Below are 24,057 nucleotides of genomic sequence, written 5' to 3' on the forward strand. Positions count from 1 at the left end.
TCTGCTTCTACTTCGATAGACATTAACAACCACCAAATGATTCGAAATATGGATTTGATAAATTTTAATCATACCTTAATAATGGAACCGAGAGTAGACTTGTTGGAGAAGGAAGACGATACACAATCTTTAGTTTTGATCGATTCTGGAATTAGCACGGATCAATTGTTTGACGAAACACAATATTTAATGTTGATCATGGATGAATAATTGTTTGATGAAATTGTTACGGATTGAAGAGAATTTTATTGAAATATTTACTCTCTATTTCCACTTCCTTATATGTAAAGGCTACTCTGAATCTTCCTGTTAATGAACTTTTTTTTTTTTTTAAGTTGAATATTAATGAACTATTTTCTTTCAATGTAAAAGTCATTTTTTGTTTATGTATGGTTTTTTTTTCTTTTTTTTTTGTACTCTCTTTATCTTTATATATTGCAGACAATTTTTGCGAATTCCATGTTTGGACGTATTGGTTTGAAATTGAAATTTAATTTAATTTAATTTAAATTTTTAATATATATATATATATATAATTTTAAATAATCAATTCAATTCAATGCTACCAAGCACAATATTCATACTGTTTCGGACCATTCGTATCTATCTGCGTTAGGAACCCAATTCATGTATTTCTTTGTTTTTATGTTTTTCAATTGCAAAGTTCATTATTGAATGAGATTCGAAACAAGCTCTAATTGGTCCAAAAGAAGCCCAACCCTATGCTAAAACCCTGGCCCAAAATCTAGCCCAATCCAACCACTCATTTAGGCGTTAGGGTTTTTCAAATACATTTTCTTGGAGAAGAAGACTGCACACACTAAAACCCTCGATCCGTCTCTAAAACCTTCATTCTGCCTCTCTCGCTCTCTACCTAAAACCCTCCCCTCTCTCTCTCTCTGAAAAACCTTCATTTCAGATATGGGTAGCCAAGCAGCAGTGTCCTTCCTCACCAATGTTGCCCGCGCCGCCTTCGGCCTCGGCCTCGGCGCCACGCTCGTCAACTCCTCCCTCTACACTGTTGACGGCGGCCAACGCGCCGTCCTCTTTGATCGCTTCCGCGGTGTCATCAACGAGACCGTCGGTGAAGGAACTCACTTCCTCATCCCATGGCTCCAAAAGCCCTACCTCTTCGACATCCGAACTCGGCCCCACACCTTCTCCTCCGTATCCGGCACCAAGGATCTCCAGATGGTGAACCTTACCCTCCGAGTCCTCTCTCGTCCCGAGGTCAAAAATCTCCCAAACATCTTCAAAACCCTAGGTCTCGAATATGACGAGAAAGTCCTCCCCTCGATCGGCAACGAAGTCCTCAAGGCCGTCGTCGCGCAGTTCAACGCCGATCAACTCCTCACTGAACGTCCTCACGTCTCTGCAATGGTGCGCGATAGCCTGATTAAGCGTGCGAGGGACTTCAACATCGAGCTCGATGACGTTGCCATCACGCACTTGTCTTATGGTGCTGAGTTCTCGAAGGCGGTGGAGCAGAAACAGGTGGCGCAGCAAGAGGCGGAGCGGTCGAAGTTCGTTGTCGCGAAGGCGGAGCAGGAGAGGCGCGCGGCGATTATCAGGGCTGAAGGAGAAAGCGAATCTGCGAAGCTGATTTCTGATGCGACTTCCGCTGCTGGAATGGGATTGATCGAGCTGAGGAGGATTGAGGCATCTAGGGAGATAGCGTCGACCTTGGCCAAGACACCAAATGTTGTGTACCTGCCTCAGGGAAACAACATGCTATTGGGGCTCAATCCTTCCATGGTGGGCCGATGATTTGGTGGTAATGTCAGTAACCCTATTGTTGCCTACAATTTCAATAACCTTATTGTTGTCTACTATAATAATAGTTTGCAGTTCATGAATTTAATTGCTGATTGAATTTGGGGGTTCTTTTGGTTAAATACAGTGATTACAATTGTGTACATCTTTGTTTCACTGCTTCGCATTTGTTGATCGGTCATTTCTCAACATTTTACTTCAACTTCATTTTTTCCCCGGAAACTACAGTATATGATTTGTTATGTGGTTAGAACTCTGGTTCAGGGCACAAATGAGTCAGTAATTCTACACAATTGAGCATCTCAATAAACTTGGAAATAGAGTGCTATTTGGTGATCCAATTAATTACCTAAAGCTCTTAATTAAATGCTTTTGATAAATGCAATTTACATATAGAGATCATTTCCCTAATTAATGGGTTATAATTTTAAGTGAAAAGGATTTAGTACACAGTGAAAAGAGTTTTAGTACTCTAGTATGATGTGTGTATGAATATTTTGAGTCTTTGAGAGATCAATATAAAGAAACTGGGATAATCTAAATTTAATGATTCTATTGATAAGAAGGGGCTGAAAATGGTTGGGGTTCATCTATTTCTCAGAAGAATAATCTTGCAAAATAAATCTACTTACTGATGTTCTTTTTTATTTTTAATTGACTGTCTATTACTATTTTCCTTAAATTGGTTAAGATGATATTCAAATTGCTTTTGCATTTTTCTGATATGGCTTGATAGTTGATAGTATATTGGACATCTTTGAGTGGCAGCTACGAGATTCAGAAAGCCACAGGACTATTTGTGCATTCTATTAGGTTTAATGATATTATTGAGATAATTGTGGAAATGATTGCTGCCTCATTTTGGTATGTAATTGGTTTGTTGTGCTGCATGTGATGTTCAAGTCCCATTTTTTTACAATCAAGACCAGACTAAATGTGGTTATACGTCTTATGTGAATTATAATCAAGAAACCGGAAGAAGAAAATTAGGACTGGAGCCGTCCATTATAGAATCGTCAGAAGTATATGTTAACTATTTCTCGATATGCCTCTTCTCTACAATCCGAGGCTATTACACTCTTGATGTGTTCTTGACAATTGGCATTCATCTCTTGGCCATGTTTACATGTGCAAGCATAAGGATCAATTTTCCTGGCCTGTTAGCTTTCAGTTGTCACTGCAAATTTCTCAATACCCATTTAGGCATGCAAAGGTTGTCTGTCAAGACAAATTTGAGGCAGTGAGTGCCTTTTCAGTTGGATTCTTGATTATGTTGTAGCATGGACACGAGATCTCTACAAGTACAACGATAGAGATTTTATTTGAACATTATGAGTATTGACATGCTTCCAGATTTTAACCAGCTTCGATTATTTGACTTGCCTGAAAGTGCTTTCCATGGCTCGTTGGGTTTTTGTCAAGGTTTTATGCTTGAATATGTTTCATTATGTTTTGGGCCTTTTGGTTTCTTTTGCAGGGTATAGTATTGTCATGTTTCTTCATCAATTTATTTTTGCCATTTTTTTTTTTTTTTTTTTTTTTTTTTGATGGATTTTTGTAGATTTTTATGCTTCAAGTCATGTATTTTATCACCTTTTGGTTTTCTATGGCAGGTATTGTTCTGATATGCCTCTTCATCAGTTCGTTTATAGGTGATCTATGGCTGTGTGTGGTTCTTTTTTTCGACTCTATTCATCATAGCCATGTTTCAGTGTGTTAATATTTTGTACAAGTTCTAACTATGCGCACTTATTTTTCTGCCCAATAAAAATCTAAATATTATGTTCACATATATTCATTCAAACATGGGTTAGATCCAACCAATGGTTGCAGTTTGTTAGATATGCCTGCAGAACTCCTAGTGATAGTGATCTGATGGTTCATCTTTTAGTAAGCCTCTTCCACAATTTGTGTACAGTCTGTTTTGCCTTAGTGGATAAGTCTATTGGATTGCTGTGGCCTCTAGTCCCTTTAGAGGGAGTGTAACGGGTGGACGCTTGCTCATTTACCCAAAAGTTCAAGTTGTTGGGTAGTGCTGCATACCCACGCATTTATACCCAATCACTTTCCCATCCGAATCCGATGTAGGACAAATGGCCCCTTGTAACATTTTGCCCCACCCGAACTCGCAACACTCTCGTTGTGGTCAGGCCACCCTGCCTACCCAGGGTGGCTCACCCGGACGCTTGGTGTGGCACCGGATCAAGAATTTCATCTGGCTCTGATACCAATTATAACGGGTGGATGCTTGCCCATTTACCCAAAAGTTCAAGCTATTGGGTAGTGCTACATATCCATCCATTTATACCCCATCACTTTTCCATCCGGATCCAGTGTGGGACAAACAACCCCTCGTAACAAGGCAGTAATGGCAAGTATGACCTTCCACATTCTGATCAAATTTTTAGTGTTGGAAGGTCATTTTGTTGATACTTGATGAACTTTCTGTTGGCGCTGATTGTTTTGCTAGGCTAGTGTAGGTATCTGATGGGCTAGTGTTGTCATTGATGAGGTTGAAAATCAGGTTTCTGTGGATAAATTGTTCCTTGAGGATAGTTGATACCAGAATTACTGGAGAAAAAGATCCTGTAAAAAATATGAATATTGTGAAGCTTATTAATGCCCCAACCCCCACCCCCTCCCCTCTATCCTCCTCTTAAAAAATACCACGTGCTTCATCTCATGCTTGGTTTTCTTTGCAAATCCCTAAAGCTGGTGTCATTTATTTTAAATGTGGTTTTGGCTCTCAGTATTGTTCGTTTGAGGCAATGGATGTGATCAAATATTTGTCAAAGCCTTTGTTTTGTAGATTATTTCTCTCTTTCTTCATGGTATAATTGAACATTGGCTTCACAGTAAGAAAGCATTTATGTTACTTGAAGGTATATAGTAATGACCGGAAGAAGTGAGGGATCTCCTTCTGCGACTTTTAGCCCTCACAAATTATATGTTTGAAGTAGTATCTCGTTCAGGGAAATGTTTGTGACTTGTGAAGAGTTTTCCAAACTCATTGGGAGAAATTGCGTTGAATTCTTAGTTAATGCTATAATCTTGGTAGTCTGTGGGTTTGCATTTAAACTTGTATAACATGGTTTCAGGTTTTATTTCCTTATGGCTGATATACCCATAATTCGAAGATTCTGATTTCCTTCGGTTTCTTTTGCTTGCAGGTTTTTGTTGATGGATGGCTTGATCCGGTTAGAGAGATAGTTGATGATACCTTGCAAGTTACCTCCTTTCTGGCATTTTACTTTTTACTCAGTCTGTTCTCATGCATTTTGGGGAATGATGCTACTTTGAACTATTTTACCAGGATTAGCATCTACTGAAAATTGAATTACTTGGTTTATAATTTCAACAGTAACGGGTTATTGTTTGACCTTTACTGTCTATTATAATAGTTTTAGTTGACTCTGTGCAGTCTTTATTCGGTTAAACTTATTTTAAATGTTAATAAAGGTGAAGTTGGATCACTTACAAAACACACTGAGAAAGAATATCAAGACCCTGAATGCTTCAAACCACTAAATTCCCTTCAGTTCATTTGAAAATGACCAAGATTACTTTGAAGTTTTGTTTTTCATTTTATTATTATTTTTGGGGGTTTAAGGGATGGGAACCAGATTGATCTGGTACTTTGGGCTGTCTTGTTATGCATAATTTAGGGGGAAAAAAATTAAATTCTATATTAAATCAAGATTTTGATCTGGTATTGAATCAACAGGTTTGGGTTGTCTTGTTATGCATGATTTTGGAAAAATAAAAATAAATTCTACTATTAAATCAAGAAATTTATAGGAAACAAGTGTCGACACACGTTTAACATCTATGTTTCTAACTTTGTAGCATTAAGTCTAAAATGCAATGAGAAGGAACAAATCTGACTAGAAAGCACGGCAATGAGAAGGAACAAATCTGACTAGAAAGCACGGCACACCGTGTCTACCTTAAGGGCTGGTACGGAAGAATGAAATAAGGTAGGAATAGAATGAACAAGATAATGAAATGATCATTCTTATTTTCTAGTTTGGTTATGCAAGGTTTAAAAAGGAAAACTAATAAGTATATATATATATATATGTAAACCAAATAAATAAATAAATCTATATATACTAATCTATATATGTATATATGTAAACCAAATAAATAAATAAATATTTTTGATGTAAATTTGGAAATTGAGAAGCGAATATTAAGAAAAAGTTGACTATTATTGGATCGCGTTGTTTGAGAAAAATATTTATTTTTACTCAGAATTCTCGAGAAAGGTGGAGAATGGACATTTCATCTTTAAAATTACTTTCGAAACAAAAGAATGAAATTAAAAACATCCCATTCCACTTTATTTCATTTTATTTCCACCTACCAAACTAACGCTAATAGAATAGCGAAGAAGTTTGAATGTTCAACTCAATAGCGTTGTTTGGAATTTGAATATTTTTTTTCTTGGTTGGAATGATGACATGGCAAGGTACATTTGTTATTTTTCTAAATAGTAAAATGGAATTTTGATGTAATTTTAAAACATACTATGATTTAATTTGAAAAATAATATTAGGTTATAAACAAAAAAAAAAAATGTAGACCTTTGACATCGGTTTCGGATGGAAAAATGAATGGTTATATAAATGGGTGTGTGAGGAGGCCCGAGATGACATGGGCCGGATATGACTTGCAAACGCGACATCCGGTCCGTACAGATTGGTCAGGCCCATAGAAAGACACTGCCATATGGGCCGAACGCGAATAAGCCCATCAAAAATGACCAGGACTCATGGAGGAACGGGCCTAGATCCAGCAGTCCATCAACATTTGTAAATATCTATAAATAGGAGAAGTAATGGAAAGAAAGGGGGGATATTTTTTTGGTTGAAATGCAAGAATTCTAAAGAGAGAAAGAGGGAAAGAATTTCTTGTATCTTCAATTAGCGCGGTCTGTGGGAATCATGGAAGATTGGTTGATCAATGATTAATATCGCGTGGATTCAGACCAATTCGGGTGATCGAGACTCGATCTTTGGGAGTTGGATCCAGATCTGAGCGATTGTGACCTACTCTGGAGGAATTTTAGTTCCTGTAGCTTTGGCAGAAGTGGCTTCAGATCTACGCAACAACGAGTTGTTCGATTGTGGCAGGATCTGACGGATTTAGAATTCGGACAATTCAGATCTCGTCAACCGTGAGCATAATTCGGAGAATTCGAAACCAGATCTGAAAAATTCCCACTCACGAAGCTCGGATCTACTCGCGAACTTGAGATTAATGCCTTTACTCCGTTCAGGAATAATGATAGGTGAAAGCTCCAATCCGGTGGAGGCTGTCCAGCAAACAAAGTTTGAGGAGTTGATGAACTTGATCGAGGCTCTCAAAAAAGAGAATGCAGAATTGAAAGCTGGAATGCAACATCAGCAAATGCCCGCGGTTTCGCGTCCACCTCCGGCCGGAGAAGGAGGTGTTCAATCTAATATCGCGCATCAAGGCGAGCAGGACGAGAACAGTCAGTCAGCTCTCCACCGTGATGAAAGAAGGATGGATGATTTGACGCCAAATGCTCGTCGAGTTGAGGATCACGAAGGATCGACTCACGTTGATCCGCGACATGAGCAGATCAGACAGAACGAAGCCATGACCTTCGATCTGCATCGGGAAAGTTGATCGCCGCCAAGTTGCGTCGCCTTGGCAAAGAGAGCTCATAGAGGAACGGTCGTTCGATCCGTCCTACCGGCCCTCCATGGCTACAATCACTCATCGCGGTTCGGAGAGCAGAACCGTAGCCCACAGAGCTACCACTGGGCGCCAAAGAGAGAATGAAGCACTCCGATCCGCGGCTCGAACGGTTGATTCACCATTCACTGACGAGATCCTGAATGCCCCGCATCCAAGGAAGTTTGTTATGCCAGTATTTATTCTGTTTGACTGAACAACCGATCCGATCGATCATGTGTACCATATCCAGTTAAAGATGGCCCTAAATACTGAAAACGACGCTTTAATGTGCAAATGTTTCCCTACAAGCCTAGCTGGACCGGCGCTCAGCTGGTTCAAGAACTTACCTAAGAGCTCCATTGGTAGCTTCCGAGATCTGTGCGATCGGTTCATAAGTTAGTACTATGGGAACAAGCGTCCGCCAAAGGACATCTCAAGCCTATTCACAATGAGACAGCACAAAGATGAACGTCACCAGGCTTTTCTCACCAGGTTTAATCTCACTAAGAGTATGGTAATCGAATGCCACCCTTCTACAGAGGTTCAAGCCTTCAAGTTAGCCATGACACGTGGCACTCCGTTCCATACCAGTCTGGTAGTGAACACGCCGACGACTATGGATGAACTCAATGAAAGAGGCGACGGCTTTGTGTGCCTAGAAGAAGAAGAGGCAGCCAATGCTCGAACAGCGTCGCTCGTGTCGACCGAGGAAAAGTCCAAGGCAAAGATCAGGCAGAAGCAGGCTCAGCCGCAGCGTCAGACCTCCTGGAAGGCAGAAAAGAGGTCCAGGGAGGAAGAGCTAATCACTCCGCTGAAGGTCACTCTGGCGAGGCTATATCAGGAGAACAAAGATAAGTTTCATCCACCACTACCAATTAGGCAACCCCTCGAACAGAGGGATCAGACTAAACATTGTGCTTTCCATTCGGATTTCGGTCATCAGACTAATGAATGCAGGAATTTGAGAAGGCAAATGGAGATGTTGATAGCTAGAGGGGAGTTCGCGAGTTATGTTCAAGGCTCGGCGACAGAGCAGAATCGACCGATGGAACAAGTAAAAAGGAGCCATAAACAAAGCTCCCACAATTCACAACCAGTTCGTATAATCAATGCTATCCACGGTCGACCCGAGCCCAGCGAAGATTCAGATGAGCTGCTCCGAGCGCGCCTACGGCAGGCGCAGATGAAGAAAAGGGTCAGCAGTGTGAATACTCTACACCAGCAGATCACATCGATACAGATAAAGTTCGACAAGACAGACCTGCAGCGTGTTCAAATCCCCCATGAAGACCCGTTGGTAGTCAGTTTAACAGTGGCGGACTGCCTGGTGCGCAGAGTTCTGATCGATCCCGGGAGCAGTGCGAATGTCATGCCGAGGGACACATTTGATCGGCTCGAGATTAAACCAGAGAGGCTCAAGCCCACTGGAAATCCCTTGTTAGGATTCGATGGCAAGAGGGTGGAGCCCGTCGGAATGGTGGAAGTAGAAGTTCAAGCTGCAGAACGAGCTCTTATGGAAACTTTTGTGGTTGTAGAGATTCACCCCTCGTACAATCTCCTGATGGGAAGAGAATGGATTCACAGAGTCTAAGGAGTACCCTCAACTTTGCATTAGGTCATGAGGTGCCTCGGACCCGATGGAAATAAGGTAATAGACATTCGTGGGGATCAGGTTGCAGCCAAAGAGTGCTATTCCGTCACACTAAAGTATGCTGGGAAAGGGAAGGCGCCCGTCCGACCGGCAAGCCCCAGATAGCAATTACAGGAACCTCCGCCCAAGCAGAACAGGGTGGAGGAGTCGGTTGACTTGACCGAAGAGCCCCTTCTGGATGTGCAGATCGATCAGTCCAGGCCAGAACGAACTACCAGAGTAGGAATAAGACTGACCAGGGAAGAGCGGCAAGAGCTAGCTGACTTCTTGTCTCACAATACCGATGTATTTGCATGGAGTCACCTAGACATGCCTGGAATTAATCCCTCCGTATCCTGTCATTCCTTGAATGTCAATCCCAATTTCAAACCAGTAAAACAGAAGCAACGAAGATTTGCTCCAGAACGCAACCAAATCATAGCCGAGGAAGTTGATAGGCTGCTTGATGCGGGATTTATCAGAGAAGTACACTACCCTGATTGGTTGTCCAACGTCGTTGTCGTGCAGAAGAAGAATGGGAAATGGCGAGTATGCATTGATTTCACCAATTTGAACAAAGCCTGTCCGAAGGATAGCTTCCCGCTGCCAAAGATTGATCAAATGGTGGATGCTACCACCGGGTATGAACGCTTAACCTTTCTGGACGCTTATTCAGGTTATAATAAGATCCCTATGGACCCGGCAGATGAAGAAAAAACTTCTTTTGTAACCGAGTGAGGGACATACTGCTACAAAGTTATGCCTTTCGGACTAAAGAACGCGGGAGCAACTTATCAAAGACTTGTTAGCAAAATTTTCAAGGATCAAATAGGAAAGATTGTGGAAGCCTATATTGATGATATGGTGGTAAAGAGTAGAAAAAAGAATGATCATCTGAAACATCTGCAAGATATATTTGATGTGCTGAGGCGATATGGGATGAGGCTCAATCTAACCAAGTGCTCGTTCGGTGTGAGTTTCGGTCAGTTTTTGGGACACGTGGTCAACCGCAGAGGCATCGAAGTTAGCCCCACTCAAGCAGAGGCTTTGATTAAGAATGCCGAGCCAAAGACGATCAGAGAGGTGCAAGCCCTCACAGGACGAATAGCTGCATTAAGTCGATTCATTTCAAAATTGTCAGACCGCTGCAAGCCGTTCTTTGACACGATTCGGAGTCATGGAAGACAGGTCTGGGGAGATGAGCAACGACAAGCATTGACCCATTTGAAGGAATATATGCAGAATCTACCAATCCTGTCAGCCCCGGATCTAGAAGAAAAGTTATTTTTGTATCTTGGAGTATCTAGTGTTGCGACAAGTGCCGTTTTGATTCGTTGCAAGGAAAGCGTGCAACACCCGGTATTTTATGTCAGTAAAACAATGACCGAGGCAGAACGAAAATACTCGAAGGCCGAACGGGTGATGCTTGCACTGGTAAACGCAAAAAGAAAGTTGAGGCATTATTTCGAATCCCACCCTATAGCTGTTTTAACAACTTTTCCAATCAGAGTGCTTATGCACAAGCCAGAACTCTCGAGCAGAATGACAAAGTGGGTCATAGAGTTAAGTTCATTTGACATAACATATGAGCCGAGAACAGTTGTCAAAGGACAAGCGGTAGCCGATTTCCTGCTAGAATGTGACTCTGAAGATACGGAAGAAGACCTCAGGTGCGGCTCTTGGAAACTTTATGTGGATGGCTCCTCTAACCAGATGGGGGCTGGAATTGGGGTTAAACTGCAAACCCCATAGGGTACTTCTTTGAGTCAAGCACTCAGACTTGAGTTCCGAGCCACCAATAATGAAGCGGAATACGAGGCGTTGCTGAATGGGTTAAAGTTGGCCAGAGAGCTACAGGTCAGAAGTTTGACTGTTTATAGTGACTCACAGTTGATTGTTCGGCAGGTAAATGGTGAGTACGCGACCAAGGATGACATGATGGAGGCATATCGTTCTGCCGTTCTGCATAAAGCCAAGGACTTTGCAAAGATTGAATTCATACAGTTACCAAGGGAACAGAACGCAGATGCGGACCGGTTAGCATGTAGTGCTTTGAGTTCTGGTGAAACATTGGCGAGGGTGATTCCAATAGGAATATTGACCCAGCCATCTATTTTCGAAGAACCTTTGGACTCTGACCCTTGGCAAGTCAACGTCATACCGTATGAACCGAGTTGGATTGACCCCATCATTACTTATATTCGAGATGGCGTTTTGCCTATGCAAAGGGATGAAGCTAGGAAACTCAAAAAGAATGCTGCAAAATACGCCATCGTGCATAACCAGCTGTACAGAAGATCCTACTCTGGCCCATACTTGAAGTGTGTCACCCCCACAGAGTCGCAGCAGGTATTGCGAGCTATTCATGAAGGTGTGTGTGGCAATCATTCTGGGGGAAGATCGTTAGCGCATAAAGCAATGACACAAGGGTATTTCTGGCCGAACATGTCAAGAGATGCGGAGGAGTTCTCTCGAAGGTGTGATAAATGCCAACGATATGGACCATTGATCCACCAACCACCTGAGGAATTGCACGTAATGGCCTCGCCATGGTCTTTCGCGCAATGGGGGATGGATGTGGTCGGTCTTCTGCCAACGGCAAGAGCTCAGAACAAGTATGTGTTACTGGCCACGGATTACTTCACTAAGTGGGTGGAAGCAGAACCATATCCTAGCGTGACTCAGACTCATGTGAGACGATTATTTGGAACAATATTATCTGCCGTTTCGGCGTTCCAAGATCAATAGTCATGGATAATGGCACGAACCTCGACAGCAAGCAAGTAAGAGAGCTGCTGGAGGAGTATGGAATTAACCAGAAGTTGGCTGCAGTAAGTCATCCTCAGGCCAATGGACAAGCAGAAATTACAAACAGAACCATTTTCGCCTGCATTAAGAAGAAGCTGGAGGACCATAAAGCGAAGTGGTTGGATGAGCTCCCGAACGTCCTATGGGCTTACAGAACCACCCCAAGGCGGCCGACTGGGAAGAGCCCGTTTGCAATGGCATATGGTACTGAGGCAGTTATACCAGTTGAGCACTTGGTCCCAACTATCAGAAGCTTAGCATGGAGTCGAGATCAGAACGACAAGATGTTAAGATTGAACCTCGATATGATAGACGAAAGGAGGGACGCTGTAGCAATAAGGTTAGCATCATACCAGCAAGTATTGGCGAATAGTCACAACAAAAGAGTGAAACACAGAGATTTTGCCCCTGGCGATCTGGTTCTGAAAAGAAAGGTGGGGATAGTCAAAAAAATGATGCCGCCCTGGGAAGGCCCATACAGAATTGCAGAAGTCATAGGCAAGGGAGCATATACGTTAGAAACCATGGCGGGAATGTTGGTCAGCAAGCCCTGGAATGCCACGTCTCTAAAGAGGTACTACCAATAAAAGCTAAGTTTCGGCTTTATTGGGTGTTGTTTGTTGTCAATCAAGTACGTATGAATGTGCAAATTCCTGAAATTTATAAAAATAACTTTCCTCTTCAATGGGTTGCTAAAAATAAAAATAAAAAATGAAAAGCCAAGTGGCAAGTGGCATTCTAGCCGAGCGCCAGGCACTTAAGCAAGATAAGTGGCAGCTGGCACTATAAGCCGAACGCCATACACTTGCTAAAAAATGAAAAGCCAAGTGGCAAGTGGCGTTCTAGCCGAGCGCCAGGCACTTAAGCAAGATAAGTGGCAGCTGGCACCATAAGCCGAACGCCAGACACTTGCTAAAAAATGAAAAGCCAAGTGGCAAGTGGCATTCTAGCCGAGCGCCAGGCACTTAAGCAAGATAAGTGGCAGCTGGCACCATAAGCCGAACGCCAGACACTTGCTAAAAAATGAAAAGCCAAGTGGCAAGTGGCGTTCTAGCCGAGCGCCAGGCACTTAAGCAAGATAAGTGGCAGCTGACACCATAAGCCGAACGCCAGGCACTTGCTAAAAAATGAAAAACCAAGTGGCAAGTGGCATTCTAGCCGAGCGCCAGACACTTAAGCAAGATAAGTGGCAGCTGGCACCATAAGCCGAACGCCAGACACTTACTAAAAAATGAAAAGCCAAGTGGCAAGTGGCATTCTAGCCGAGCGCCAGGCACTTAAGCAAGATAAGTGGCAGCTGGCACCATAAGCCGAACGCCAGACACTTGCTAAAAAATGAAAAGCCAAGTGGCAAGTGGCGTTCTAGCCGAGCGCCAGGCACTTAAGCAAGATAAGTGGCAGCTAGCACCATAAGCCGAACGCCAAGCACTTGCTAAAAAATGAAAAGCCAAGTGGCAAGTGGTATTCTAGCCGAGCGCCAGGCACTTAAGCAAGATAAGTGGCAGCTGGCACCACAAGCCGAACGCCAAGCACTTGCCATAAACAAGCACGCGACAAAGTTAATATAAAAAAAAAAAGAGAAAAGGTATATATATATTGAAAATGGGTTTGAACAGAGCGTAACACAAAGGAAAAAGAGAAAAAGAGTTCTGTCATCTCATTCATGATAAGCATTGGATTTACAAAAAAAAATGAAGTATTCAAGTCACATTGTTACAAAAAAGTATAGAATCGGAGAGTCCGGAGGAGTCCTAGCTAGCTGCCCCAGTACCGACAGCCTCCTGGTTATGCCGGTCCGCCTCCTCAGTCCCATCAGCCATCTCACCCTCACGAGGTGGGGAATCAAGATGAATAACAGAGTCATTCTGCTGGGGGCCAACGTCAGCAGTGGCTATGGGAGATACCACAGTTGACGATTGAGGAGCGATTAGAGGCAGAGCGGTAGGAGGAACTGTAGTGATCCTAGAGGAAGCAATGTCCTGGCATTCATCAAATATGTGCTCCGCTTCGGTGGGTTCTGGGTCAACATAGACCCCCAGAAGGTCAATCCCTAAATCCTTATCGACCTCATCTGGAGTTGAGCTGGTCTGTCCCTCATCCGGAACTCGGTCAGAGAAACCTTCTCGGAATCCTTGAGCATATCTAAGAGCGCCGACCCTTGAGAACCGAGCATGAAGAGCCAGCATCCCACCGTTCACTCTGCTGATGGTATCAATCAGAGCAGTACGCTCGTCCAGAGCTCTCTTCTCAAAAGCCATCCGAGCAGACTGTTCATCAGCCAGAAGGCGCTGGAGCTCTGCCTTTTCGTCTCTGATTGAATCACGCTCAGTCTGCCAGACACTCTTTTCAAGCTGGAGGGCATCCTTCTCATCCTGAAGAGAGTCGTTTTCCTTCTTCAAGACATCTCTTTCTTGTTCGATTTTTTCAAGCCGAGCCAATACCTCGGTATTCTTGCTGGCGAGAAGGTCGTTTTCCTTATTGGCCACCTCCAGGCTATCAGAAAACTTACGAGCCCTGGCGTTCCCCATTTCAACCTGCTTCTGCATAGCCATCATTCCGAACAAAGTCTGCATAGATATACATTAATAATGGTTAAACCGATAGTCTGGTCGGACGAAGGTAAGACCAAATAATATGAGAGGATTCATAAGTTGGAAAATAAAAGTCACCTCCATGGCAGATTGGGGAAAGCAGCTGAACACATCCTTCTGGGATAGACCTTTCGCCGCCTCAAGGTCTTTCGGAGTCCACATGCTCCTATAATACGCCATGGCGGTCTGGCCATCCTTTAGCATGGTCTCGTTCGGCTTCACGAACGTCCCATCCGTTCTGGTGTACCGAGGAGCCCATGGTGGTAAAGTGAGAAGAGAAGGGGAGGCTGAAGCAGAAGCAGAGGCACCAGCTGCAACAGGCCCGGAGGGGGCAGGAGCTCTGACTGGGCGATGCAAGAGAGCACCCGGCCCAGAGACCCGGGTCCTTCTTATAAGAGGTTCCTCCTCAGGGTCGACTCCACCGTCATGATGAGGCCTTTTGCCTCGTTCTTTGTCCCGAGCGCCCCCAGCGGCAGCAGGGGCTGTAGTGATTTGTGGAGACGCGCTCGGGTTGGTAGCAGGGGTGCTGACAACAGAATCAATAGCCACCGTGCTCGGGATGGTGTCAGAGATGGTGGCTGAGGAAGAGGCTGATGCAGGAGAGGAGGTTGCCCCAGCAGCAGAAGTGGCTGGGGGAGTATTTTTCTTCCTGCCAAAGGATGGAATCTGAAGCCTGCTCATGGTATAGCCGAGGGATGAGAGCGCTAGAAGGTTGTCTGAAGTGAGGAGGTCTGAGCAGGAAGGAATATCGTTCAGAACGTATTTCTTCAAGTAATTACTCCTATCCCTGCAAACACTGTAGCTCAAGTCATCACAAGGTATTCCTAAGGAGCGGCATAAGAAAGTACAAAAGCGAGGAACACGTGTTTCGCAGGGACAATCATTTTTGTGAGATTTGAATTTCTTATATGAGGAAACAGAACAGACGCCAAAGGCGCTCGGGATTGGGTAATCCTCTGCAGCCGGCGAAGACCAAGCCCCACTAATGCCCACGATGTTATCCCTCCAACCCTTTTCAGATTTGATTGTGTCCGTATATATGGACATCTTGTCGATCGGGTAGAAGTGGTAGAAGGGCTCGTTAGTTCGGATCTTACTGACCTTATAACACAGAAGAAGATCTATGAGGTCAAGGTCCAGACTTCTATCACGAATCAACAGTAGCATAACGGATATAATTCTAAAGAAATTGGGGTTTACCTGCAGGGGGGATATCCCCAGTCTATTGAAGACATAATTAAAGAAGGGGTGCAGAGGGAACCTAACGACATTCAATTGAAGGTTTGAAAATAAAACTTCGCCGGGAAGGAGGCTGGCACCGGTCATAATATTAACATCCTTAGGGCAAACCCTAACTTGGATGTTGTCAGGAAGTCTAAGTCTAATACGACGAACATCTAGATCTACAACCATGGTGGAAGTGTTTGAAGGATCTAAAAGGGTAAAAAGAAGCCTGCCGAAAGTAAAAAGGAACAAAACTAACCTCTGAGATAGAAAGTAACAAAGAGCACTGCAAGACCGCTGGAAGAATGACTCTTGAAGGATTTCACCGGAAAAAGCTTAGCACTGTTCTAAAAAGAGAGAGATTTGACTGATGATGGAGACGGTAAAAAGGCATGAAGTGGTATTCTAGAGCCTTATAAAGGCAAAGGGGACCCGAGGGCCGAAGCGTCAGGAAGGCGAGAAATTCATCGAGCCCCGGAACATTGATTCTGGATCTGACCGTCCGTTCCCCCATGTGGGTTTCTCGAGCCGTCAACGTCATGATGAGACGCCTTCAATAATTACCCCCTTATTAAACAAGGGGTAATTATGGGGGCAGTTGAGGAGGCCCGAGATGACATGGGCCGGATAAGACTTGCAAACGCGACATCCGGTCCGTACAAATGGGTCAGGCCCATAGAAAGACACTGTCATATGGGCCGAACGCGAATAAGTCCATTAAAGATGACCAGGACTCATGGAGGAACGGGCCTAGATCCAGCAGTCCATCAATATTTGTAAATATCTATAAATAGGAGAAGTAATGGAAAGAAAGGGGGGATATTTTTTTGGTTGAAATGCAAGAATTCTAGAGAGAGAAAGAGGGAAGGAATTTCTTGTATCTTCAGTGTGTATGCATAACTATCCAATAAATTAAGTTTTTGGGTGAATGGGCAAGCGCCCACCCTTTACAGTTGATATTAGAATCAAACAAGTCATTGATCTGGTGCCACGCCAAGCTCCCGGCCGGGAAGGCGTCCGAGTCTTTACCCCTGGTAGGCAGAGTGGCCCAAGCCGCAACAAGTGCATTGCGAGTTCAGGTGGGGGAAAATGTTACAAGGAAAACTTGTCCCATATTGAATCTGGATGAAAAAATAAATGGATATAAACAAGTAGGTATGCAGCACCATATCCATGGGCAAGCGCCCACCCCCGAAGATTAGTGATTGATTTTCATTATAATGTAAATAAATTAGTAAAAATATATATATATTGGTTTATAAAATATTACATTTTGGGCGCCTCGAAGATTAGTGATTGATTTTCATTATAATGTAAATAAATTCGTACAAAGATATATTTTGGTTTATAAAATATTACATTTTTCTCATTTGTGTATTCTTGCCCTGTCATTGTCCTATTTATCTTATTACTTGTCATAATTTTTTTTTCTTTGGCAAATTTACATTCCATAGTTTGGACTTCACTAAATATTTACGCACAAATTATATACCAACTGCACTGATGCCTATCACGTACCAGAAAAGCTAATCATTTTCCTAGCAGATATGAGTTGGCTACAGTTTACATACAATCAATCCGTTCAATTTCCAAATGAATTGATGCAGAGTTACAAGTCAAATACACTTGGCTTCCAAAGGAACAAATCATCATAAGTCATATAACATTTATACACAATCATTAGCTAAACGTTTACACCATGTAACTCCTGATTCACTGTAAAGAAGATAAGTATTGAAGTCCATTAAAAAAAAAAAAATTGCAGAAAACAAAACCTTCATTCAGAACAGTTAATCTCAATACCAAACTCTAAGCACCATCTTCCATTCTCGACATCCCTTGATTAGTCACCACTTTTTCTACGATCTTCTTCAGTGCAGCGGCGCTCACCCCGCATTTATTATCAGTGAAACAGGATCTACCTTCTTCGGCAGCTTTGCATAGCTGGGGGTCAAGTGGCACTTTTCCAAGAAAAGGGACGCCCATATCACTACACATCTTCGTTGCACCACCACCACTACTATCAAATATTTCTGTGCAAGCAACCAAATTTAGCATCTCTGGTGCTTTGTCTTTCAGATACTCATTAACCCACTCTGTGACATCTTTTTGTTCACCTGTCTCCAACACCCTCATGAATTTGAAATCTGATACCGGTTGGCACAAGCCACTCATGTTCTCCACAACACCAAGGACTTGTAATCCCACCTTCTTGCAGAAACTCACTTCTTTACGCACATCGATCAAAGAGACCTGTTGTGGGGTGGTGACTATGATAGCACCATCTATTCCAGTTGCTTGGAGGAATTGGACAATTGAGATATGCTCGTCTGAGGTCCCAGGTGGAGCATCCACCACTAGAAAATCAAGCTCTCCCCAATTAACTTCCTTTAAAAAATGCTTGATGATCCCATTCTTGCGTGGACCCCTCCATATGACCGCCTCATCTGGGTCGGGGATCATGAACCCAATAGACATGACCCCAAGGTTGGACTCCACATAGACAGGTGACCAACCAAGGTTGCTCTGGTGAATCTCCTGGCCTTCTAGACCAAGCATCTTGGGGATGCTTGGGCCACATATATCAATATCAAGGAGACCCACCTGAAAATCCATTGCGGCTAGTGCAAATGAGAGTTGAGCAGAGAAAGTGCTCTTACCAACTCCACCCTTCCCGGACAAAACCAGTATCTTATGCTTCACAGTAGCCATTCGTTCTGCAATTGTAACCAAGTCTGCAGAAGAAGCAATGCATATCACTCAGATAACAGGAAAAAAAATCATTTTCTCGTCAGGCAAATAATTCCAATTTCTGGAAAAACGGAAATTACAATTATTCTCTATGAGATGTGAGAATGCTTTAAAATGCAGACAATAAAGTTTGCTCCAAAGATTTCAGCTCGTATCATTTGAAAATTCATGTGAATCGTTTCTAAAGTTAGGTAAATACAATGCAACAAAATGAAAATAATAAATAACTAAATGAGATTTCGATAGTAAAAAATTAAAAATATATGACAACAAGAAGAAGAAGAAGCCTTTTTGCCTACTTAGGGTCAGCTACATGAATCCTATGTCTCCATTCAGCTCTAAGGCCATAGTCCAAGTCAAACCATATGCTATCATATCTATCTTTACTAACTCTACCCACATTAACTTTTGTCTTCCGCTTCCCCCCAGTATTACCCTCAAAATGAGATGCATACGTAGTTCAACTTCTTCTCCCTTTTCCTATTGGCAACTCAAGATGACACACAAGAAGAAACAAATAACACACATGAAACACCCCATTACAAAGAGAAAATCCTACAGAATACCTTGAGAAATATAGTACGTGGTAAAGAACCAAAAAGAATCCAAAGCCAGTGGCCTAAATATTGGTAGCACCACTTGCAGAAGTAGGAATATTCAAAGTTCCAGAAAGTCAGAAAATACAATTCAGACCAGAAGCAAAACACAAAGGAATTTAAAATACCATGGATAAGTAGACTGCTAATGAACAATAGCTAAACCACAACGATAACATTTCCTGAATAGCACTTCAGACCAATTATTCAGTGGCAGCCTGGCCTTTGCAACATCAGGGAGAAGGCTCAGGGAACCTTTCTACATACATGGATAACCAAACTGAGACATTCTATAGCAATAGATATCACAGAACTATCGTAATAGACAGTGGAATCATAGTTCCTTTTCAGCCATGTCACTTAAGAGAGGCATGAGAATACTCAAGGTTAAGCCACTTTTCCAGGACTCGCCTGGACAGAAACTGCCACTTCAGTACTACTCCAATGGTCCCACACAAATTCTACTTAACAGTTAAAAAATCGCATGAAGAGTAACGATTAAATTATCAGATACTGCTTTATTTATAATGACCACACACATTTGCATGAGAATGGGCCCCAAATTAAACTTCCATCAACTCTTCTGTTTTTTTTTTTTTTTTTTTTTGATAAGTCCATCAACTCTTCTTTAGAAGCTTGGAATTAAGGATTTTCAAGTTCCATTCTAGAATATCATAATCCTAGAAAAACCTCCATCCTCAGGTTCCATTTAGCAAATTAAATCATCTAAAAAATCATCCTTGCTAGCTTTTAGAGGGAAAAAAACCATATTTCATACTCATTGCTTTCACCAAAGTGTGCAACTACGTTCAACATCTTTCAAACAAGAACCCCAGCTGATAGCAAGGAGAGAACTCTTAAGACTACCCTCCACAACGTCAAATTAAAGCCTCCTAATATTTTAAACCCGGCATTCTCTTTGAGAAATTTCTATTAACAGAGCTAAATAGACCAAGTCCAGGATTATGATGGTTCAAGATAAGCTGTCTTTAAGGAGCCCCCGTTCTGGTGGCATCCAAGGCTCCAAGCAACTTTTATCTAGTTCATTGGCTAATTAAAATGGCAATCGAAGGATATCAACTTTTAAGAGAGAGAGAGAGAAGGCAGGCACCCAGGTATTGCCAATTCCAAAAAACAAAAAACAAAAAACAAAATATCTAGTTAAGGTCATGGTCGGCTTTGAATCATGAGCGAATTGATTATGATCATCCCCAAGTATTCGAAATGAAATTCTTAAAATGGTACAAGAGAGAAAGAGAGAGAGAGTATCTACTCCGGAAATGCATCCAATATTAGCTCACAAAAGGAAATCATATCTGATGCACTTTAGTTCACAAAAGGTAAAAATATAATATAATGCATGCCTTCAGCGACAAAGTCAATTTAATTCAGGGGACACATTGAACATGATCAAAAAAAAAAAAAAAAGAAGATGTGATTGTTGCTGCTACACAAAAAAATCTTGTATATAATAACTAGTGGTGTCAATAAACCATTATATGAAACACAATAGCAATTTGTTTTGTCAGTAGCCTGTCAAAAATTATATAGCACGAACTATATATATATATATATATTGACAGCACACACGATAGAAGATTTCCCATTTAACATATTCAACAAAAGATAGTTAAATTACTATTATTATTATTTTTTCTTTTTAAACCAAAAGAAGTGAAAACAAAAAAGAAATGGTACATGAGTTGAATGCATGAATGAGTTATTATATTTTGTTAGTATGATTATTCCGCTCCAAAGAAGATAAAACAGTTTCATTAGTTCATATGGGGATCTTAAATTACACGAAATTTTATCTTTAATTTCAAATATTAGTTTGTAATTATTAGGATTATCCTGGATCATTTTTTTGTGTGTGTGTGTGTGTGTGTGTGTGTGTGTGTGTGTGTGTGTGTGTGTGTTTTGGGTGCAAGGAATACACCAAGTGTTGCAAAATAAAGTTTCCAGTAAAATAGGCAAAGAACATCTGACAAGAATATGCAGGGAGAGCAAATTATTGTTTCTATCATGTGGCATAGGTAGGTTATAATCCATGGATAAAGGCAAAACCTTCTAATCACGGGAATAACTAGTATTCTCTAGAATTTTTAGGAGCCTTAAAGAGACTACTTCTATTGTTTCCCTAGATGTGATTAATTCATTTTCCTTCAAATTTTAATTATGAAAACAACAAGATGGTAAAAAATCAACAATACTTTCCAAAAAGAACAGAACTGTCACTAATCAAGGCACCAAAATCGGAATAGCAAATCTGAAAAGAATATGGACCAAAATTTCATGAGAAAAGGACATGTTTGCCAGCCAATAGAAAACATGGGTCTAGAATCCACATAGAGTTGAAAAGTCACGTACTTAATTAATCCCAAAAGATTTAAATGTGGGTGTCACTTAGTGCCAGCCACATGGATCGTTGAAAATTCAAAAAACAGTCTACATGGCACCCATGTGGCTCTTTGAGAAGTCAAATGAAAACCCTCATTGAAAATTCAAAAGACAGCCTGCATGGCACCCACGTGGCTCATTGAGAAGTCAAATGAAAACCCTGGCATCATGCCAGGTCATCAAGCCTCGAGTCCAAAGAAAACCTTGACGTCATGCCAGGTCATCAAAGCTTGAGAATGCAATCATCAAACCTCAAGGTTGCAACCCTCGAGTCCAAAGAAAACCCTGACGTCACACCAGTTCATCAAACCCTGAGAATGCAAATCTCGAGTCCAAATAAAACTCTAGTACTGTGCCAGGTCATCAAAACTCGAGGTTGCAACCCTCAAGTCTAAATAAAACCCTGGCACCATGCCAGATCTTCAAACCTCGAGGTAGCAACCCTCCAGTCTAAAATAAAACCTTGGTAGCATGCCAAGCCATTGAATCCCGAGATTATCATTATCTCGAGCCAAAGTTGTTGAATACAGAATAAGATATGGGTAAGGCCATCGCAAACACTCACAACTAGCTTCAGTGATGCTTCGAAGGATTTTGGATTGATGGATGAGAAGTTAGATTTGCCTAATGCCAAGTAATAGGCCTAGCTAAAGGGATGGTGAACCACAAACTGCGAAAGAGACCCTTACAATGCCCTGATAAGAGCCATTAATTATCCGACTACCGCTGCTGCTGCCTAGCCTAATGCATTTAATGTTGCATTTAAAACTTAGCACACTATGCCACCAAAAGTACGGCGGGAAGGGGTGATTTGACCCTTTTAGACGTTTAGAGGAGCTATTACCTATGACCTTAGAAACCAAGCAAGGACCAGGTCCCCTCAAAAGCCTTGGGTATTACCCAGAAAACCTAGGGCTATTAATACAGATTCCAAGGCAAGCACTAAAAAGGCAGAACCAAGAGACACGTTAACTTACAGATCTGTGGCGATAACAAACAACCCTACCTTCACCATAAATCCTATTGGCTAGTCTACTTCTCCTTCATCCATATCATCTCTATGGGGTTGTTTGATATCTCCATTTATTATATTATCTAGTGTTCCAGCAAAAAATCGCTACAAAGTTCTATTGAGATTCATTTGATTCATAATAGATAGCCCAAACACCAACTGTTTATCGCAACCGAGCACCAAGCAACAAACTAATATTGGCCATAAAAAAGAGAGAACTTGAACTAATGGAAGGTACTTCAAAATAAAGATTTACCATTATTCCAAGGTCTTGGCACTCTACAGATTTAATACCTCTAGAAAAATCTAACCTTGTTTGCAAATTTTGAATATGACACAATAAATTTTTTCTTAGTTGGTACTCACACGCATATGCCTCCATTGGGGCTTGAACCTTGACCTCCCTTTGGGAAGCAAGAGGCTAATACCGCCGCTGGCTCGTTGGTAATATGACACAGTAATTCATGAATAGAACTATGAAAAATGTACAAATACGAATTTATACATATCCATATACACACATACCCCTATACATGAACATATATATACATATAGAGAGAAAGAGGGAACCTGGGTCGGGACCCTTCGGAGCAGTAGCACAAATTTCCTGATTAGGGCAACCTTCGCAGGCATCGGATTTGCCAGCAGAATCCGATTCAGGACCTGGGCAATCTGAAACAACACCACCCACAAACAAATTCTAATCAGAATATCGAATTCAAGTGTATATACGTATACATATAATTGAGAAGTCGTAACAACGAAACTCGATTAAGGAGGATATTACTTACGTTCATTGGCGTTTTCGGGTATTTCGTTATAGCTTCCGTTCTCCATCTCTCTCTCTTCTTCTTCCTAGTTTCTGCTGCTTCTTACTTTCTCTCTCCGCCGTTGAGAATAAGCAGTGTGTTCCGATATAACACACAATCCGTAAATATCAATAAATTTGGCGGCGACTCAGTCGACCGACTTTCACACGTAAGCTCAAACGAAAGAAATAGCAGCAATCTTAAGTTTGAAAGGAATAGTTTATTTGTAAAAATAAATAAAAATAAAAATAAAAAAGAGATAAATTGTTAGACAAACTATAATATATTGATATTATTTTTTAAAAAAATCTCTTGAACAAGTGATCTTATTTATATTTTATTTCTCTTTAATTTATGTGTAAAAGTGATTAATCCATCTTAGTTTCCTACTTAAACTAAAAAAATGTATCTCCCTTCTAAAATTCTAAAAATAATAATAATATTTTCTTCAATTTTCTAGTTGAACTAAACAACTGAATCCAGTTTTTTACTTGAATTATTATCTTTTTGTTTTTTCTTGAGTTTTGTTTTATAAAAACACATTTATTTTGGAATTTTATTTTATTTTATTTTTTTTGTGTTATTCAGAGTTTCCTTGTTAAATTTTTCTAATATGTAAGAATTGTAAGACATTTTCTTTTGGAATTCATCTTTTATCCAAAAGAGAGACATCGTTTTAAATTATTTGAATAAAAATGTCTACCAGTAACCTAGTGATACTTCTTTACCCTCCAAAATGGAAGGTTAAGGATTCAAA

At 41.4% G+C, this 24,057-nt stretch overlaps 2 protein-coding genes across 5 annotated transcripts; one reads left to right on the forward strand and one right to left on the reverse strand.

The window, feature by feature from the left end:
• The first annotated feature begins 790 nt into the window (after positions 1-790).
• On the forward strand, positions 791-5,255 carry LOC132315683 (prohibitin-3, mitochondrial-like). Of its 4 annotated transcripts, none has more exons than XR_009483762.1 (3): positions 791-1,779; positions 3,387-3,425; positions 4,944-5,255. XR_009483762.1 is itself a non-coding variant. In XM_059814026.1 (3 exons), exon 1 carries the CDS (start codon positions 922-924, stop codon positions 1,765-1,767), a length of 846 nt encoding a protein of 281 aa, XP_059670009.1. In that variant the 5' UTR covers positions 791-921; the 3' UTR covers positions 1,768-1,774; positions 3,387-3,425; positions 4,944-5,255. The 4 variants fall into 4 exon arrangements, 3 of the variants coding, with proteins under 3 accessions (XP_059670009.1, XP_059670010.1, XP_059670008.1); XM_059814026.1 differs by having other exon boundaries at positions 791-1,774; XM_059814027.1 differs by lacking the exon at positions 3,387-3,425.
• A 12,108-nt stretch (positions 5,256-17,363) lies between these two features.
• Positions 17,364-23,445, reverse strand: LOC132315684 (cytosolic Fe-S cluster assembly factor NBP35). Its single transcript, XM_059814029.1, has 3 exons — positions 23,283-23,445; positions 23,062-23,163; positions 17,364-18,467 (listed from the first exon to the last, which is right to left on the reverse strand). Exons 1-3 carry the CDS (start codon positions 23,326-23,328, stop codon positions 17,542-17,544), a joined length of 1,074 nt encoding a protein of 357 aa, XP_059670012.1. The 5' UTR covers positions 23,329-23,445; the 3' UTR covers positions 17,364-17,541.
• Between the last annotated feature and the right edge of the window lie 612 nt (positions 23,446-24,057).

The sequence above is a fragment of the Cornus florida genome, unplaced genomic scaffold (genome assembly GCF_030987335.1).
Source record: "Cornus florida cultivar Cherokee Brave unplaced genomic scaffold, ASM3098733v1 CherokeeBrave_3.0.0_Hap2_Chr07, whole genome shotgun sequence".
NCBI classification, from domain to species: Eukaryota; Viridiplantae; Streptophyta; class Magnoliopsida; order Cornales; family Cornaceae; genus Cornus; species Cornus florida.

What these genes read in the sequence shown, in the direction of transcription:
- LOC132315683 (XM_059814027.1), top strand. Translation starts at nt 922, where the DNA reads ATGGGTAGCCAAGCAGCAGTGTCCTTCCTCACCAATGTTGCCCGCGCC.
- LOC132315684 (XM_059814029.1), bottom strand. Translation starts at nt 23,328, where the DNA reads ATGGAGAACGGAAGCTATAACGAAATACCCGAAAACGCCAATGAAC. An exon ending in ACCCGAAAACGCCAATGAAC is followed by an intron (nt 23,164 to 23,282) that starts GTAAGTAATATC and finishes GTGTTGTTTCAG; the next exon opens with ATTGCCCAGGTCCTGAATCG. An exon ending in TCCGAAGGGTCCCGACCCAG is followed by an intron (nt 18,468 to 23,061) that starts GTTCCCTCTTTC and finishes CTTCTTCTGCAG; the next exon opens with ACTTGGTTACAATTGCAGAA.